Source organism: Crocuta crocuta, unplaced genomic scaffold (assembly GCF_008692635.1).
Source record: "Crocuta crocuta isolate KB4526 unplaced genomic scaffold, BGI_CrCroc_1.0 scaffold580, whole genome shotgun sequence".
Lineage (NCBI taxonomy): Eukaryota > Metazoa > Chordata > Mammalia > Carnivora > Hyaenidae > Crocuta > Crocuta crocuta.
The window spans coordinates 3587670-3608187 of NW_027527940.1; the positions used below are offsets into that span (position 1 = coordinate 3587670).

The following is a 20518-nucleotide window of genomic DNA, read 5'->3' on the forward strand; positions in this document are numbered from 1 at the left end:
CTCTTCTAGGAGTGAATACCCTCCAGGTCCTGCGGTCTAGGGTCAGATCTTACAGTTAGTTGCGGTGTCTCTTCCATCGCCTTTCATGTGGAACAATTCCACTGTCTTTCTTTGTCTTTCATGACATTGACTCTTTTTGTTTTAAGGATGATGCACTTTTCTCATTAATAGAACATTCTTCCTTTGGGGTTTTTCTGATATTCCTCATAACTAGCTTCAGGTTCTACATTCTTGGCTATAATCCTACCTAAGTGATGTATACTTCCTAGGTTTCATACCTCAAGATACATGAGGCCCACGTGCCCCTCATTGGTGGTATGAATTTTGATCACTTGGTCAGGGTTTTGTCCAATCTCTCCACTGTATATTTTCATACAATATATATTAAAATTTTCTCTCTTGGAACTGATAAGTAATCTGTGGGAAGACAGGCTATGCAAATATCCTACTCTTCATGGAAATTTCTCCCCTAGTTTTCGCATCCATTGACGATTCGTGTCTGAACCAATCTTCATTATCATGGCTGCAGGGTGATGTTTTCCGACTCCAGCCACCCTGTCACATTGTCATTGATATTTTGGATGGTAGCTCCATAATCCAATCAAATGTTCCTTTATTCTACTTGGAAAGTCAACTGAATAACATTCTGGAGATCCCTCTCTTTGATTTTTGCCTGGGGAAGTTTTGGAATGACCTTTGGCTGAATACATTAAAATTCTCATCTCTTCCCAATTCCTATTTTAGGCTGTTGCCTTGCAGACCTGGTCTTATTCCATCACTCTGCACTCTGCCCCACATCCTCCATGTAAACAATCTGATTTCGTGGAGGGGAGAGAGAACAGAAGAAGGGGAGAGCAGACAAGTTCCGCTCTGCCGACAAATATGCTGGCTCATTAATTCCTGCTTCTCTGCCTTCATGCCTGCTCTTCTCCAGAGATAGGATGTCCTGCCCTTCGCCTGTCCTAATCCCACCCATCCTTTGCCACAGGCAGGAGAATACATCCCTGGAGGCCCCAGGAATGTGACAGTCTTAGAGGTCTTGGGAAATACTGAAATGTTCCTACAAGATACAGAACCTCTAGGAGATTCTCCAAGACCAGATGAGAAGGCTTCTGTTTATCATGTGCATTGGCCATAGATCTTGAGAACCTTCCAGGTGTTCTCTTGACTTGTGGTTGAGGATTATCTCCTGAGCCTTTTGGGATCCTACAAAATGGTGACTATGGGTACTAGACCTCAGGAGATCAGAGATCTGGTGGAAATAGTAACTGGGGTTTGAGGGGGTGGGGCAGGGGTGCTCACAGTTTACCAGCTCCAGATAAAATGGATTCTGAACCCTCTGAAAAGAAGGTGTTTTGGACTTCAGCAGGAGGTGCTGCCATGACTCTCACAATTACAGAAAATTCTGGAACAGAGACCTGGCAGTACTAGGCTGTGACAAGATTAGGAAGGCCCTAAGTCCTGTAAGTGGGATTATTGATAATAGCCACTACGAGCTATAGGGAAAGGCTCAAATCGAAGGTTGGAGGAACAGAAACTGAGGCATCTCCTTTCCCACTCTCAAGAAGCCAGGTGCCTTTGAGACAGCCATATGGTAAATTTATTCATGGCCAGGGCGGCAAAGACCAGGGATCCAGACCTACCAGGTTGGGGGAAATTGCATCTGGGAATGTGGGAACAACCAGGCATTGGTTTTCTAAGGAATAGGGAAATGTAGTGTAAATCCTAAAGCATATCTGGAAATAGATCAGTCACCAGTGAAAGGACAGCTAAGATGGTGGCACCAGTGGCCAAAGTCTAAATCAAGCTGGAGATGCCAGGCCACCCAAGCAAGGGTTCTGTTGAGCAGACCTGTGCATGTCTGCCAGAATCCTCATCCCTTTTGAGTGACAGATTGGGAACAAGCACAGGCACCTGGGCCCAGGGTCCAGCCTCTGCCATGTCCTCAGTGCTGCTCTTCCAGCCTGCACCTGGCTGCAGGTCACTCCTCTCCTCCAGACTGCTCAGTTGCTCCCCAAAGCCTCTGCCACACGTCTCACATGCCACACACGCCTCACATGCCACACTGCTGAGTCCTGCAGTCTTTTCTCCCTGCCGCTAGCCTGGCTTCCTCTTTTATCAGAGGATCCCCAAGCTTGAGCGTGCTGCTCAGTAACGGTTTGCGAAGTAAATTAAGAGATTAATTAATGAGTGACAATAGGTCTCTGGTGATCTGAGATATCAAGTAGGAAAATAATGTACCTAGGGACCAACGTGGCTGTCCATAGCAGCTGGGTTCTTCACAGTGGGAAAAAAAGACCCATCGGTCTCTGCTCCACCAACCCTGGACATGGGCCCTTCTCTCTGGCTCTTAATAGCTGTTATCGCCAACCCCACTCACCAGACTTTTGGCTGTCATAATCCCACTCCTTCCAGCCACACCTGGGGGCAAGGACTGATCCCAGAGCAACCAGAGAGAAGGGAGCTAGCTTACTAGTCCAACTTACTATTCAGCCCATCTGACCTGAAAAAAGAAGTTTCTGGAATGCCTTATTTTTTAATGTCATTATGGTTTTATGTATAAAAGTGATGCTTAAAAACATCAAAAAATAGTGTGTTTAAAGCAAAAAGTGAAACAGACTTCCCCTTCTCAATTCCCAGAAGTCACTATCAATAACAGTTTGGTGTGGGCGTATATATTATACATAATACGGTCTTTTCATTGACTTACTTTATTACTTAAGAATCTTTCATAGGGGCGCCTGGGTGGCTCAGTCAGATAAGTGTCCAACTCTTGATTTCAGCTCAGGTCATGACCTCACAGTTTGTGAAATGGAGCCTGGCATGGGGTTCTGTGCTGACAGTGTGGAGCCTGCTTGGGATTCTCTCTCTCTCCCTCTCTCTCTCTCTGCCCCTCCCCCACTTGCACTTGTACTCTCTCTCTCTCTCTCTCTCTCTCTCTCTCAATAATAAATAAACTGAAAAATCCATCAGGAACATGACCTTTTCCTCTCTTAGTACCCTACTTCATGTCTTTGGAGACTTTTCACTGCTGTCCTTGTAAGCTTCTGCAGGTTTCCTTCGTATTAAGGGACAGTAGAAATCACTGAACAAGCTCTCTTTGGATGGCCACCCTGTAACTTCTGCTGTTGCATCATTTCAGTGCTTTAGTGAATGTAGATGTCTCTGCACACTTGTAGAGATATCTCTGTACAATAAACTCCAAGAACAGAAATTGCTGGGTTCAGGAATGTGCACATCTTACATTTTTAAAAATACCTTCAAGCTTATAATTCTAAGAATAAGAATAATATACTCATATACTCTTTTTTCCAGATTCTTTATTATTACTTCACCTCCATTTATCATGTGCCTGCTCCCCCCTCAAAAAGAAGGTTTTTTTCTAAATTCATGGAAGAAATGTTGGCTTACATTATGGCTCTTCATCCCCCTAGACATGAGTGTCGCATTTCCTGAGAATAGAGATGCTCTCTTACGTCACCACAGTAGCTGCCACCTTGGGCAATTAGATATGGATAAAATACTTGTAACTAATCTACTGTCTGTATTCTAATTTTGTTAACTCACCCCAAAATGTCCTTTTTTTTCTTAGCACTTTTCTTTCTAGTACAGCATCTAGTCTCTGATCAGAGATTGCATTTTGTTGTGTTTAGTTCATCTTTTTTATATGAAGTACTTTATTATTTTTTACATTTTTATTTTATTTTATTTTTTTGCAGATATAATTTATTTTTTTTTACAAATAGTTTATTGTCAAGTTGGTTTCCATATAACACCCAGTGCTCATCCCCTCCATGCCCATCTCCCACCACCCCCTCCACACCCATCAGTCCTCAGTTTGTTCTCAGCATTCAAGAGTCTCTCATGGTTTGCCTCTCTCACTCTCTCCCACTATTTCCCCCTTCTCCTCCCCCATGGTCCTCCGTTAAGTTCCTCCTAATCCTCCTATACATGCAAACATATGGTATTTGTCCTTCTCTGCCTGATTTATTTCACTCAGCATAACACCCTCAAGGTCCATCCATGTTGCTACACATGGCCAGATTTCATTCTTTCTCATTGCCATGTAGTATTCCATCATATGAAGTACTTTATTATTTTTTAATATAATTTATTGTCAAGTTGTCTAACATGCAGTGTTCTATTGGTTTTTTTAACCTGAACTATTTTCACAGCCTTCCTTTGTTTTTTATGATCCTGACATTTGTAAATAATACCGTTCCTTTTTTTTTTTAAATACGATCTTCTTCATTTTAAGTTTGTCCCATTAGACCCAGGTTACACATTACACATTACATAAATGAGGGCGTGTCCTCAGGGTATCACATCTGGAGGCACATGATGTTCATCTGCCCCTCGTGGTGATGTCAAGAATTGCACATTTTAGATTCTGATAGAAAAACCTTTTGCCAGTTTATACTCTTGCCAGAGTTTGTGAGAGCTCCCTGTGTCCCTATTTCCTCCCGCTCACTGGGTACCATCAGTCTTCTTAACTTATTTCTGGCCGGTACACCCTGCTTGTTAATGCTGTATTTTAAAAAGAAAGCGATAGGAGGACCTGCCCGAGTGTCTTGGTCAGTTGAGGCTCCATCTCTGGATTTCAGCTCAGGTCAAGATCTTGGAGTTTGTGAGTTTGAGCTCCATATCAGGCTCTGCGCTGATAGCACGGAGCCTTCTTGAGATTCTCTCTCTCCCTGTCCCTCCCCCACTTGTGCTTTCTCTCTCTCTCTCAAAATAAATCAATCAACAGTTAATAAAAAAGAAATACATGTTTTTTCCTGTTTCGCTTTGGGATACATTTTAATATTTGTATCTGTCAGCAAATGCTCCCCAAACATCAAAAGTGCAGTAGACTCACATGGTCATTTGTATCCCAATGCTTACCTGGACTTGGGCAGTCTGGGGGTCACAACCGTGCAGGTGGGGTGGGACCTCAGTCTGAGAGTCAAGGGCTCCATGCTCTGCCAAAGTAAAATAGCAGCTAATCCTTTTTTTTCCCCATTTGAGAGAGGAAAGCCACCACCTGCTCTCCATACATGAGGACACATTCTCCCATTTATCTTTCCTTGCTCTTTCCTGTCACCGCTATTAGGAAAAGGCAGCACAGGATTTAGAATGTGAGGACCAGGTTCAAGTGCCCTCTCCACCTCTGATCTGTATGGATCCAGGCCACCCTACTCTCCTTGGCAGCTCCCGGTGCTTGTAAAAGGAGCCTCAGAATACCTGGTTCACATAACTGATGTGCAAAGTGCATGGGAAGGAGCCGGCCTCCCTGATTGGTCTTTGGGGCTGGCTCTGCCCTCCCTGGTCACCCCTGTCCCCACGGGAGGAGGACGTGTGGCCCAGAGAACAGGCCTCATGCCTGGAGGCAGGCGGAGCAGCTCACTGCACGCCTCACACTGTGCCCGCATCAGCTAGCAGCTCCTCATACACCCCTCTGAGATAATTAAGCATTATTATCCCTATTGGCAGGTGGAGACAGTAAGACAGAGTGGTTAAGTGACTTGGTTATAACTGCTGGGACTGTTTGAGAAAGAAGCCATGCCAAGAAGGGAGTGCGGTTCAGAAGGACAGAAGAGCTTAAACTATTTAATGTGACTGATTATTTTAAAATAGCTGTTGGAGGGTGTGGGCAGGAAGAGAGACTAGAAGTGTGACTAGTGGACATTAGTAAGGCACCCAAAACTACACTGTGAAAAAGGAATATGCCTAGTACATCTATTAAAATGGGTTGCCGTGGATGGACAGTCTGTTAGATGCTTAACGTCATGTGAAGAGGAAGGAAGAAGTTAAAGGCAATAGTCAACTCAGGGAGGATAATGGAATAAACTCCATAGGCTTCCCACATGGCTGGACAGGTCTCCAGGAGGGTTGGGTAGGGGCCGGCCTCAGTCTGCAGGCAGAGAATCTGCCTGATTGGCAGCCCAGGGACGTTGCCATGGGGGGTGCAGCCCTGCCCCAGGAAGCTTGAGTGTCCTTGTGCACAGGACAGGAATGGAATGTGAGAAGAGTGTGGTGCCTGGGCTCAGAGGGGAGACACATGAGGCAAAGGTAGGACAGCCATATGGGTCACTGACAGAAACGGGGGACACGGGGCAAGTAGTGACCCAGGGGTCACTGCCTGAAAAAGGAGAGAACAGGGGCTGAGAATGGGTAGCAGTGAAGCAGTGGGGGTGGGAGCTTTGGTGCTCAAAAACAACAACAACAAAGCACAATTCTTGCCTTTTTCAGAGAAGCAATGGATACATACTGGACATGGCCCAGGAAGTGAAAAGTAGATAGTAGGGTGACTGACCAGCCCCCTCCTCAACACTGTTCCCTGATCCTCCCTGACAGCTTAGTCAGCCAAAGGGCCTAGAGGCCCACCCTCCCACCGCACGTTGGGAACTGGGTATTTCAGTTCGGCATTGTGGCACATTCGTTGCTGCTCACCAGGTCCTTGAGGAGGACTGGCACCCTCCCTGGGTTACCAGCAGCCCACCCTCTGGGAAGGCAGAGCAGCACAGAGAATCTACAGCCCACCGGACCACTTTCTCCAGCCACTCACTCCAGAGGCTGACTTTTCAGAAGCCTTGAGAGCAAGGCCCAGGCTTGTGGGATTGCACCAGGAGAGACCAAGCCTGTGCCATTACCGAGCTGATTGCCACCTCAGGATTCACTGAACAGTGCCCTCCTCAGGGCAGACGTGGCATTGTTCCCCGGCCTGGCCCAGAGGCCTTTGCCTCTTGTCAAGTCAATGGAGGCCACCAGTGAATTATTTAGCCTTTTGTCTCTCCACCCTTTCTTTTTAATGATAAACTCAAGAATTGCCACGTGACAAAGTAATAATAATAATAATAATCATGCCTGCCCACATCTCAGCCATCAAGGGCTATTTGGAGGATGAGTAGTAAAAGACAGCTGTTTGCCCTGCTGGAGTAATACAGAGAAACAGCGTTTGTTTGGTTGAACAGGATTTTTTTTCTCCAGCTGGGAAACGTCACCAAGTGGCCTTTCTGTTCTTCACACATGAAACACACACTATCATCCGCATATTTTAGTTAATTTATGTCCAAATAGGCCTTTCTCTAGCTGCTGGAAAATGATATTTGGGCTGCAATTACCTTTCACAGCATCTCACAGAAGGGTTTCGGTGCTCACGAAGCTCAGGGGAGAGGGAACGAGGACCCCGCCGACTGTAAATCTCTCCATTTGTAGTTATTCAGATCACATATTTTATTATGAGTAAGAAATGCATTGTGTCATTCATTCTGGAGGAGCAACTAATGCTTCAAGAAAAGCTTTGAAAAACATTCTATTTAGAAACAATTTTGTCTGCAGCCAACGCAGTGTGTCTTTTTGGGTTGTCTTTTCTCCCAGCCCTTTTCTCTGTTATTTGTGTCATTTGCATGACAAATAAGACCATCCTCTCCGAAAGCTCACCTGTTCCTGCAGCCTGTTTCTCACCTAAAGTTCTAATTCTCTGTATGTTGCATCATAATCCTTAGCATGGTAATAAATTACAGTGTCACCATCAAGATTGTGGCTTCTGGAAAGAAATAAGCAGTGGGGCCCGATGAACTCTCTCAGAAGATGGAGAGACTGTTTTCATGCAAATTCCTGGCATCCTGGGGAACTAGGAACAGCCTCTTTATTATATAGACTCAATTGCAATTCAGCAGCCAGGAGCCATTTCCACTGGCTGTTAGAAGCTGGTAACACTCAAGAAAGAGAACCTTTTAGGCAGAACCTGCTTTTCCTTCCTGGCTGATACCGGTCTTATCTGGACAAATCACTGTGTTGGTTAGACTGGGGGGAAACGGGTCAGTGTACTTTCTTTCAGCGTGCTTTTAAATAGAAACGTGCATTCCGAAACACTTTCTTAATTTAATACTTAGACCTCTTGGTCCAGGGCAGTAGGCAGTGACTAGGGAACAGGAAGAGGGTGTGTCCCATGGATGCAACCTGGGGACAGGACCATCTGCATCTGAAACATCTACAGCGTGCTGCGCAGAGCCCCTCTCGCAGGCAGATGCCTTACCCGGGCTGGCCAATTGCATAGTCAAGACGACCACTGTTCCATAGGGAGTGTCCCAAGGCCACTTCTAATCAGACATTTTCTGTGCAAAGGAAACTTCACCTTGTATTTCTCTTGGGCCACAGATGTACTTGATGGAAACTTTGGGGGAAACCAGCTTACTGCCTTCCCCCACCCCCATCATTTTGAGATCCTTTGACATTTAGTGCAATCTTGGCGAATACTTGCCATATATATAGCCATTCATTCTCTCACCTGTGGCAGACATCACTCATTAGTCACAGCCCTCTTCCTTGATGAGCCCAGATGAAGTCTCAGAATCCTAGTCTACCCAGCCATTAGCGATGCTCAGAGTTATACTCAAGATGAGCCCTCACTCAATCCATGATTTTATGCCTGGTTGCTAAATGCCAGTGGTTCTCAAAGTGCAGCAACCACAGTGAGAACCTGTTGGAAATGTAAATACTCAAACCCTATTCCAGAACTGGTAAATTGCAAAGCCTGGGTTAGGGCTCTGTGATGTGTGTTTTAACAAGACTTCCAGGAGATTCTTATCTACACTCAAATTTAGGAACCACTGTTCTGGGCCAGTGGTTGTGACTAATGACTGCACATTAGACTCACCTGAAGCATGTTAAAATGTTGAAACCTACCAGTGCTTAGGCTCCACCACAACCAGAGACTCTAAATAAATTAGAATAGCCGCTGGCATTAACAAAGGAAAATAGAAAAGAAAAGAAAAACCTTTTCCAGGGTGATTCCAATGGGCAGCCAAGTCAGAGAAGCACTAGGCTAGGTTTTGTGGGCATGCCAACGAGAAGAGCCTTGGTACCGCCTTCAACTGTACAGCTAAGATGCAGCTACTTAAGCCTGGAGTGGCCACCTGGGTCTGCGGACACTCTAGTAAAGGAGGGGCCGATTCCCCCTCAGGAATGTCATGCCCCTCCGGTGAGTAGGAGAAGTGATGGTGACTCCTGCATCATTGTCAGGGCTGCCTTCTGACTGTTGTCCACACTAGAGGTGCCGTGGTGCTGCCTTGAAGTTCTCACCACACAGCACTCACATTGCTTCAAAAGGCAGTTCCTCAGGGTGTACACTGACCTGGGTTTGATCAACAGCACAGAAGGCCTGGCATTTCATCTGAATGTTAGAGGGGTCTCTCACTCCCAATTCCTACTGCCCCCTAATGGCAGCCCATGGTAGCTCTGCCACCTGGGAATTTAATAGCAGTCATTTTCTATTTTAAGTTTGTTTATTTATTTATTTTTATTTATTTTGAGAGAGAACACAAGTGGGGAGGAGCAGAGAAAGGAGAGAGAAAAAATCCCAAGCAGGCTCCACGCTGTCCATGCAGAGCCCAACGTGGGGCTTGAATTCATTAACCCTGAGATCGTGACCTGAGCCGAAACCAAGAGTCAGACACTTAACTGACTGAGCCACCTAGGCACCTCTAACAGCAGTATTTTTTAAGTGAGGGCCTAATAAGTTTGTATATACTCAATGTATTAGTTTCCTATAGCTGCTGTTACAAAGCACCACAAACTAGGTGGCTTTGAACCACAGGAATTTATTCTCTCACTGTTCTGAAAGCTACAAGTCCAAAACCAAGGTGTTGGCTGGGTCATGCTTCCTCCCGAGGCTCCACAGGAGAATCTTTTCCATGCCTTTCTCTCAATTTCTGGCTCCTTCTGTCAATACTTGGCATTCCTTGGCTTGTAGGTACAACGTTCCAATCTCTACCTCCATTTTCATGTGTTATTCCCTCCTATCCATTTTTGTGTCTTTACGTGGCCGCCTTATTCTGACACCAGTTGTTGGATGTTAGGGCCATCCACCAATCCAGTATGATCTCATCTTACTTGGTTACATTTTGAAATAACCAATTTCCAAATAAGGTCACATTCACTGGTACAGAAGGTTAGAACTTGAACATATTTTTGGATAGGAGGAGAGGGGACACAATCCAACCCACACACCTCAATAGATCTTGTTCTTGTTTAATGGTGACCATAATACACAATACACCAAGTGGTTTACATATATATCATGTTGGCTCTCCACAACAACCCCAATGGTTTGTTTTTGTTTTTTTGTTTTTTTTTTAATATAAACCTTTTGGAGAGTTGTTTACTGTGAAATTCAGAGACATTGCATGATGCTCTTGGTCATAAACCTATTGCTTCCAGAGTTCAAGGGAATTCCACATGCAGCATGATCCCAGTATTTGATGAACAAGTCTTTTATCACCATACTCAGTATTCATGAGTGTCTGGATTCCTGCTATATCCCCACTGAGACTTCATCTCACACAAAATGGCAGAGGAAAGTATGGTAGCAATGCCCCTCGCCCACAGAAGTGATACTTTTATGGGCATCACTAGGATAAGTAATCAGCAAGGGGAATTGGTGCTATGCTCAGACTTTGGCCTGTAAAACTCTACAGTTGACTGGGTTTTAGAACCAAAGCTATGAGCGGTGCCTACTTAATCTTACTGTGACAAGAGAGTGAGCTGGCTGGGAGGCATGGGGGCTATCCATTGATCCTTGGGAGTGGAGCTGCATCTCATCACCAACTGCCACATCCCCACCAGGATGCCGGGCAGCATGGGTGCTGGCTCTAAGCTTGTTGCAGGCTGGCTGAGGCTGAGGGACTTAAAGTACCTCTACACTGACACCTTTCACCTCTTGGTCACACCTGCTGGTAGGTGTGGCTGTGCCTTATTAGCAGTTGACCCTGAAGATGTCTAGGTTAGAATTAATCCACTGCCAGATAATCTTCTTTTAGTCCATCAAGGCACATACACCCACGCAGACACATCGTAGTTTTTCTTATACCACAGTTAAGGCATGATTATTCTGAGCAGTGGATTTCAAACTTTTGAAGAATTTCTCGGCAGCACAACCAATAATGCAAAGTTTTACACAGAAGGTCAGCCTCTAAGTCCTGTGGGGAGCCTAGGGCCCTGATGGTGGTGAAATGCTGCTCCCTCCTCTTCCCTTCTCCCTCCCCCACACCCAAACAGTGACCCCCTGTGGCAACTCTGGGGAAACCGGGGTCCCTGCAGAATGTAGACTGCCTTTGCATCCCTAGAGGTAGCAGTCATTGGGTGCCTTGGAGAAGCCCTGCGCCATGAATAGTGCTCTCTTAAAGCCCAGGGTCGGCCTCCTTTTGCCTACATGGATGCAGATTCCTTCCCAGTGAGCCTCATCTGCTCCTCCGCCTTAGAATTATTCCCTCATGTGCCTTCCCATCCAACAAAGCAAATCACTCCTTCTCTGTGGTCCTTGCTCATGCCTGCATTGAAGAGAGCCAGCGACTCTGAGAGCACTTTGCAGCTATAGGAATGCATCGGCCTTGGGCCTTCTGGCCCAGACTTCTCTTCCAGCAGGAGGACCATCCTCACTAGCAAACCTGCTGTAACACCATTCCACTTACTTTTCTTCTGGTCTCCCTCCATGGGGCTGGTCACTGTGCTCTACATTAATAGCTTTCCTTTCACATAACCAAAGATGAGTTAAATAATCATCACCGTAATTACCTCTGAGCATCAGAAGGCAACGCTCAGCAAGTGATGTTTGAAAAGCTTGGAGGAATAGTTTACAATTCCCAGGAATGAAAGCACCCATCCCTATGTCCCCCTGATGTTGCCTTCCTTTTGTTCGCCTCAGAGGTCAGCATCTCCTGCTCTCAAGGCTAAGTGGGAGAGCTGGCGTGACAAACTGTCACCTGTCTTTCTTGGAAGGCTCTTCTGGAAGGCTCTGCTCCCTGCTGGGATTGGTGGGGGAGGGGGGAGGGTGGCCATGACAGGCCAAACTCAGTGTTCAGTGAGGCCCAACAGCACAAGGTGGCGGGGGGGCTGAGGCGCTTTGCCAGCACGCCCGGCTCCTCCACTTGAGTTGGAGGAGGGAGCGACTCAACAGCTGTCACCGGCAGCCCCTGAGGTCTGCTCCAGACTTTGCAGAGAGGACACCTTCAGACTCCCAAACTGCCTCTTTGAAATTCAGAAGAACCACACTTTCACATCCTCTCCCCATCTCCCTGACACAGACATACACACAGAAGATAAGCCTAATTCTCTTACTCACAGACCCACACAGCCAGGCTTTCTCTATCTCCCTCTCTCCTCTCACACATATTGATGAGTTCTTACTCGGCCCTGGGTTGTCTGTCTCTCTGTCTCTCTGTCTCTCTGTCTCTCTCACTCATACACACACACACACACACACACACACACGCACGTCACCTTAATTAAACTCCTGCTGTCTCCTGCCTCACTTCACCCAGGTATTCTGAGGGAGCAGAAACCCCTCCGCTGGGCCCAGGCCTTCTCCAGGTGTGGTGTCCTCCCCAATAGTGGACACTGGCCTCCAGGTGTTTGCTGACTCCCGGTTCTCTGGCCGAATTTTCCATGTCTCTGCCCAGCCACGGGTACCTTGTAGATAAAGCCAGTGAGCTCATTCCTGTTCTGGGGGATGGTGAGAACGAAGCACCCTGTTGCTGCAGAGGCCCAGGCCTGCCCTCCAGGCATTTGTCATATTGCTGGCATTTGAGCGGAGGACATCTCCCACCCCAAAAGCCTTTGGTCCTCTGGGGAAATCAGGACTGTCTTCTTTGCAGGAAGCTGGATGTGCCTCTGGGGAGGGCCTGGCCTGGCAGCTGTTATTCCTCCCAGGCCCTGGTCAGGAAACCAGATATAAATACACTTTGCTGCTTGCTCCTTTTTCTGTCACTCGCACTCAGATTAACCACTTACACATTTTAAAGGTATTTTTTGCCGAAGTCCCAACATGCGTCTCTGGTGATTGGAACCGATCGTGAGAGTGGTCAGTATAAAAATATCCTCCTTCAGCGGAGGCATGAGGCAGATGCAGAGGGGAGGGAGGGAGCCTCAGGTATTGTGCGGGCAGAGCCCAGACAGAGCGCAAGGCCAGGGAGGGAAAGCCTGCTAGTTGGCAGAAAGAAATGAAAATGAGGATCATATTCGTTCTAGCGGTTGATGAGCTGTGGAGGGCTGCGTTGACGAGTGCCCCCCACTTCACCCTGGGGTGCAGAGCCCCCAGGAGGCATTGGTGCCCTGCCCTCCGCCCCCTCCCTGCACTCGCCCTTGGGACTGCCAAGCTGCAACCATGCTGGGCTCCCCCTTGCACTTAGTTATCATCCTCGCTCTTACCTAGGCACCTGCGCACGCTCCTCTCTGCCTAGAACTTCCCTCCTCCCGCCTCTTTGCCTGATAAACTTCTCCTCCTCTTCTGGGACTGAGCAGATAGTGAAGTCACAGTTCAGGCACGCATGGCACGCCAGGCCCTGTCCCAGGCACTGTGTGGGCAGTAACCCTCATAATCCTCCCAACAATCTGACTGCATAGTTGTGATCATCACCCCTGTTGTGCCGATGAGAGAGTGGCACAGACAGGTTATGTAACTGGCCCCAGGTCACACAAGTTGGAAAGGGCAGTTCTGGTATCCAAACCCAGACAAAGGCTCTAGATGTCCTTAATCCCACAGGACACTGGTCTTCTGGCTGCTGCTGGGCGCTTTCCCTGCTCACTACCTGTGTTAGGGTGTCTGCTCTGGTTCTCAGAACACCCTGGACCCCCGTCAGCCTCACACTTGTCACTTTCCATATTGTTAACAACACATTTTAAGTGTCTGTTGTCTTGTCCGCCTCCCTACTCCCTGTGCAGCTTGAGGGCAGGGACCATGGCTGGCTCATCTCTGGGACACCAGCTCCTCAAAGAGGGCCTGGCACAAAGCAGTGCTTGCTGCCTAATGTTGGCAGGGTGAATGGATGGATGGATAGCAGTCCCTTCAAACAGGCCAAGGTGTGGCAGACAAGCTGAGGACCGAGAAGAGAGCAGGTTGGAAACGTCCAGTGTGGGGTTGGAGGACAAGGAGGAGAAGCAGACCTAAAAGTAAAAAGTGTCTACCTCCAGCCTCGGAATATCAACCTCCACTGAAAGGCAGGGGGATAGTGGCACCTGCAGAGACCTCAGCGCCGGGCCCATTAAACCCAGTGCAGCCCATGGCTGTCTGTAAGCTGCAGGGCGAGGAAATTCTCCTCCCCCCCGGCCCCCTGCAAGAGGTGGAACATGAGGAAAGTGATCTTGTAGTAGGAGGCCCCCACTTTTGTGTTTGTTTTGCTTCCTCCTGACCCAATGTTGTGAAGGCTACAAATGCTGCGGGAAAAAGAGAGCTGCACCTGGCATCTCCCGCCTCCTGGGGCCCATCTCCTGTAGCAGGGAACTGCATGTTGGGGTGCGTGTACACCATTTACACTCCCTCTACCACCCACCTCCCCAACAGTGACGTTAAGATCAGTGTTCCGGGAGTTGGGGACCAAAGCTTCGGTACAGCCGCGGCCTCACGGGTGGTGTGCCCACAATGGCGTGAGACCAGCACAGGTAACACAAATCCTCCTTGAGCCCCTGTCTGCAGGTGCGTATTGGTGGCCTGCCCATGGGGCATGGCCTATCCTGGCTGTCCTAACTCACCAGACGTGAGGGCAGGGAGTGGAGAGGATGTGCATGCTGACTTCATTTTCTCCTGCCTTCGACTAGAAACCTGACAGTTGGGCTGACCAGCTTCTCCTTCTTTCAGGGAGGGAAGATCCCTGTGAGATGGACAGCTCCAGAGGCCATCGCCTACCGCAAGTTCACTTCTGCCAGCGACGTCTGGAGCTACGGGATCGTCATGTGGGAAGTCATGTCATTTGGAGAGAGACCCTACTGGGATATGTCCAACCAAGATGTGAGTGTTGTCACAAACCCCCATCGAAGGGTTCCCACAGCCAGGGGCATGCCAGCCCCTCCTCTCTGGCTTCAGCTCAGGGCCTCACAACCAGAACTTGAGGTGTCCAGGCAGGGGATACAGACACCCTTGCACCAGTGTTTGAACTAATCAAAGAGTCCAGCGCAGAGATATGACAATCCCCATACCCCCAGGGCCAGTAAAGGTGCCTGGGCCAAGCCAGGAGCCCCAAGGCTGGTTCTGAATGGCTGTGGACTGTGAAGCAGAGCAGGCCCAAAGGAAGCAGGAGATTCTGCCCTGCTTCAAAGCCCACAGCCTGTGTGTTGTTCCACCCCTCCACCCCCAACAGAGGCAGAACCATGCTGGTCTGTGGGCCGGGCCTCTGACAGATGTGCTGCCTTGAGCCATTCGCAGGATCTTTGTAGCTCACACCTCTCAGCTTTAAAGAGAGAAACTGGAAAGGGCCCTTTTTTCCTGAGAGTCTACTCTTCTGGGGGCCTGTCACCTGTCACTGAAGGAGGAGCTGAGCAAGCTTCCCAAAGTTGGTCAGATTCCCATGGCCCACAGGAGTGGAACCCTGTCTGAGTGGAGGTGATCAGCACCCCTCCAGGCTTTAAGCATCTGAGATGCTTTAGACAGAGGTGTTCCAGATGAGATCCTTTGCTTCATAACTATTAAACGGGGAGGAAGCCTTTTGAGAATGATTTGCTTTGTTAAGGCCCCAATTGAAAGTCCTGTCGGATTTTCACACTGCCTTTGATCCCGAGCTATTCTCCCGGACCATCCCACNTCCCATCTCCCTGGGGGTGGTTATTCTCTTTCCCAGCCTAGCAGCAAGATGAGGCAGGGCTATCCCCGGTCCAGATCAGCTCCACCGGGCAGCCAGCTGCACCATAAGCAACTCCATGCTTGGGTGGCCCTGGGGCCCCGTTAACTGGAGAAATCTGGCCTCAGCAGGCCCTCTCTCCAGCCTGAGGTTTAGAGCCATGGCAGGTGCTCATAAGACTGAGAAAGGTGGTGATCTGGGAGCTCAGGAAACATTTCCCAGTGGGACTATGAGGAGGTGCTGGGCTCCTGCTGTGACCATGCGCCCTGATCCCATGGGCACAGTGGCATCAGCCCAGGGCAGTTGAAACGGCTGCATCGTTAACCAGGTCCCAGGGCCATGTGTGGTGTCTAGGCCCCCTCTCATTTATGATTATCCATGCCTCGCCTCTGCCCCATAGTATGTCAGAGCAGTAAGTGTCAGAATAGAGGCCGAGGCTGCATTCATGAAATCAGCTGCACCCGGCTGCATTCACACCGTCAACTGGAGCGGTAATAAATGTGATCTAGAAAACATGGAGGCCCTTTCCTAAGACTCTAATCCTATTAAGAACAATTCAGCACACAGAATGGATTATGAAACTGTCTGACAAGCAATATTTGACATTTAAGATATTCTCAGCAAATGAATTTACCTATGCTGAAAACTAATGGAATTTCTGATATTAGACTTCCAGAATTCCCAAATCATTATTTCAGCAAACACTCATTGCTGCTAAGCATTGTGCTTGCTGGTTCCGTTCTTGGCCGTTCACAGTCCAGCAGCACCTACACGGGGCTGTGGGAACATTTAGGCTTGGGAGGGTGGTGAGAAAGGCTTCCCAGGTATTTGATGCTAGAGCTGTCTCTCAAAGGGAAGAGGAATGTCGCAAAGTAGGAGTGTATTCCAATTTTGTTGTATTTCTCCAACATGAAGCCCCTAAGCATTGTCCCAAGTGCGTTTATGCTCTGGGTGGAAAGTGGGGGGTGCCTTTTGCCCATCGGAGTCAGCCCAGCCTGAGAGAGAGCCAGGAGGGGCCGCAAGTGGCCGGGCTATAGCCACACTCATCAGAAACCGCAGAGGTGGCGGCAGTAAAGGCTTCTACAGATGACAGTTGAAAGGCCTTAAGAAAGGGAATTGCTGAGGCAAGTCGGAGTGCTGGTAATTGGGCTTCCGGAGCCCAGGAAGGTCTTTGAACATGTACAGAGAGTTTGTCAGCCAGGGAGAGAACTTGGAAGTTCTGCTGCTTGGATCTGATTGACAGAGATAATGAGAGTGGCAGTGTCTGTGGAGAGGAGCTGGGGTTTTACTGAAACATCAGAGCTCAACTTAACCCCCTCTGCCCTGGTTCCTCCACTGCTCTGAGCTTCTCCACTTCACTCTCCCCTGCGGAAGGTGGAACAGGTCCTGCCCAACTCACTAATGGGAAATGCATGGGCAGGGGCAGCCAGTAGCCTACTGAGGACTCAAGGGCCAGTGGAGGGCCCCCTCTGCTCATCTCCCAAGAAGCTCCAGTCACTTACCCCTGCCCCGCCCAATGCCACCAGCCCCAGCCCCCAGCACTTCTCCAGGTACAGGGGAAACAAAGGCAGCCCCTCTCCCCTCCCTGTCCCTGCTCTTTGAGGCCCAGGGCATTGGCTTATGCCAGCCTTCAGAGGCCTGAAGAGTTGCCGCAGACCACTCCAAGTGAGCTGGCGGCCTGCTCTGCTCGGGTGACAGTGGCCACACTTGCCTGGTTCTCTTAACCACCACCCCCTCACTCTTGCTTCTCTCTGGAAATGCCATCTGATCTCAGCCTAATCTCTAGTCTTTTCAGCATCCATTTATCCCATCCTGTTACAGACCAAGGAAAAGGGCCCAGGGCTCACTCCAGTTTTCAACTCTGCTCAGAAGGACACCCTACACCCCCCACCTTGGGCCAAATCTTCCCACACAATTCAAATGTGGTGCTCATGTTTACAGCCATCAGGTGGCCAAATGGAAGGTGCTTCTCCAGGTCTCCTCCCTGTTTTCCACACCTGCTAGCGTGGCAGGTGTGACAGAGAATGATCCCAAAACCCCAGTAGAGGACCACAGTGATTTTTTTGAAGTAATGATGTTTTAATTTGATTACAAGTTCTGTACTCAGAAAATTTGGAAAACACCCAGATCCTTAAAGAGAGTAAAACCCTCCAAAGGCATAAGGCTTCAACGAAAGACTTGGGGAGATAAATGCCACCCATGCATCAATTAATGACTTTGGTAATTTTTTCTTCGGGGTGGAAGGTAAAGGCTTTCTTTATCAATGTGCAAGAGGCATCAATGCTCCCAGAATACAATTTGAACAATAATGACAAAATTATCTAGAAGAGATAGCAAATGTCATAAAGTCCCATTTTGTAAACACGAGCATGGCTATCCTACATCCTGAAAGGTGACAAATAGGGATCTAACAATTAGTCAACCCCTCTCTGTTGTGCTTGGTGCTCTCAAATCACTGTGTCCCTAGACCTCCTAGTGCCCAGCAACAGAACAGCAACTTTCTTTGCACAGTTACTGTAATAGACGTGGCAGGAATGACAGCCCCCATCTAACGAAGATATGCCCCCTACCATTCCTTCATGTGTATGGTGCTCAACATCACTTCACTGTGTTATGGAATCTTCCTAATAACCATATCTGGGCAATTTCCAGAAGTCCAGTGGCTCTCCCAAGGTTCTGGAGCTAGTAAGAAGTGAAACTAGGATTTGAACCCAGGCCTCCAGTGTCTTTGCTCCTAGCCACAATGCCATACCATCACCAGTGCCATGTGGGGGTCTGCACTCCTGGCTGACCCCCAAGGAGGAGGGATCAGTAGTTCTGATAGCCTCTTAAAAAGAAAGTCAGTATACCAGACAAGCACGGGAAACACAAAACAAATGCCAGGACAGTCTTCAAACCTTCCAACAAGGTGGCATGCGGAGGAGACCAGGGAAATGTAGCTAAGTTGCATTTAGCCCAGAGCTCACAGACGGAGGACTCCGTGCGTGTATGGGTCCCCCAGCCTCTTGGTGCTCTGCCAGGAGTGGTTGGGTCATCTGGTCACACCATGGAGCTGTACCCCCTGCAGAAGGGCCCTGACTCCAGTGCTCCTTCCTGTTACAGGAAGACGGGAGGAAAATTTGTCAGTGGGAGGAAGTACTATGTGGGGCTCTGGCACCACATAATTTGAGCAGAGATGCTAGCAGTTTAGGGCAACCCGAGCTGCCATGCACTGGAAGACTTTGGGGCCCCCTGTCCCCAGGAGAAGTTGAATACGGACACTAGCCCTTCCTGCCAGCCCTGACATAAAGAGCTCATGGGTCCATTCAGTTGATAATCCCACTTTTCTCGACAGTGGGCGAGGGCTCTGTGACTGGGACCCTCAGTCTGGCTGCCTAGGAGGAGCTGGAAAGGGTGCCAATTTGTGAGCCAGGCTGATGGCAGTGATGCCTGGCCACTCCTCCTCATGGATTACTTGGTTTAGCTCCATACCTGTTTCCCACCATGAAGACATCAGACAGCTTCAAGGATTCTTCTTCAGGCCAACATTACAATCACAGCCCCACAGAGGCCTCGGGAAAGTGGGCTTCAGGGTGTTCCAGACTTGCGATTTTTCCTCAGTCCTACCATTTCCCAGCTGTGGGTCCTCAGGCGGGTTACTTCACTTGGTGTCCCTCTGTTTCCTCATGGGGAAAATGGGCCGTAACGTCCTCCCGAGAAGAAAGCAGGTAATTTGATTGACAGGAGTTTGGCAGGGGTAAAAATTTAGGGGTAAAAAGTTCCTGGTCACTGGTTTGTGTACAGTACTGATATTGGTGTGGTTTGGATACTTGTTTGTTTTTCCACCACCTGGAATAGAAGGAATAATACACCTTGATTATTTCTAATGACTTCGGGTCATTTTATCTCATGCCCCACTCCATGTCCTATATACTGGGCATAGAACCTGTAAAAATACAAGCTGATTGAAAATACTTTCTCACCAATCTACAAGGTTAAAAAAAAAAACCCGTTGAAATGAATCTGACATTTTTTAAAATAGAGGCAAAAACACCTGAAAATCCCTGAACTCCAAATTATTTCCTTTGTTGTTGAAGGTGCTTGAACTGTTTATTTTAATATAAAATCAATGTATAATTATTATAGAAAATAAAAACACAAACGAGCATGAAAAGCACTCACATGCCTACCTGCCCAGAGGCAACCGCCATTAATGCCATGCTATCTATTTTTCTGAGGTCTTTTTTATGCATGTGTATAATTACTGTTTTGTGGTTTTGTTTTGATTTTTGTTTTTACAAAAGCAAGTATACTATACCTGCAGCTCTGCAGCCTGCTCTTTTCCCTAAATTTTGGTGTGAGTATATTTCCATTTCAATAGGTACATTTTTACAACATCACTTAAAGGTACTCCTTGTAAGCCAGGCCTTCCATTGTGGTAGGAGGGCATGTAATGAACTCACATGTTTAGCACTGAGTTGTTGACAGTTATTTTTGCTATTACAAAAAGCACAGAGCAGGCATAATTGATTTAAATAAATTGGAAATTAAGAAGTAAAGAGTGAAGTAAACTCTTGAAACAATATGAAAAACAGACCAAAGTATATAAAGATTCTAAAATCTTGACAAAATTATCCCCTGGAGTCTGCAAAGATGACCAAAACTTCATTGGCTATATTCATTTTAGTTCACCTTGTTATTTTGACCATTGTCATTGCACTTACTTGGTTTGTGTAGCCAGAGTCTCTTCAAGCCAGTTTACATTGCTGCATCATGAAGATCAAGGCGAACAATGCACAAGAAGCCTCGAGAGTGGCCCTAGCATGGAGTAGGCTATTAAAAGCTGTTACTTCCCTCCTTTCTCTTCTCTTAGCAGTATAAGGATGAGGCCATCACAAGCTTTGGTGAGGGTCCTTTTTTTTTTTTTTTTGTTTTTTTTATTTTTTTTT

General features: G+C 47.8%; 1 protein-coding gene across 1 annotated transcript in view; it reads left to right on the forward strand.

Annotated features, from left to right (window-relative positions):
* EPHB1 (EPH receptor B1) overlaps positions 1-20518 on the forward strand; it is a 405640-nt gene that overhangs the window by 376194 nt on the left and 8928 nt on the right. The window contains exon 13 of the mRNA XM_077752332.1: positions 14615-14764. Coding sequence (XP_077608458.1) covers positions 14615-14764 — 150 coding nt within the window. The remainder of the gene's footprint in view (positions 1-14614; positions 14765-20518) is intronic.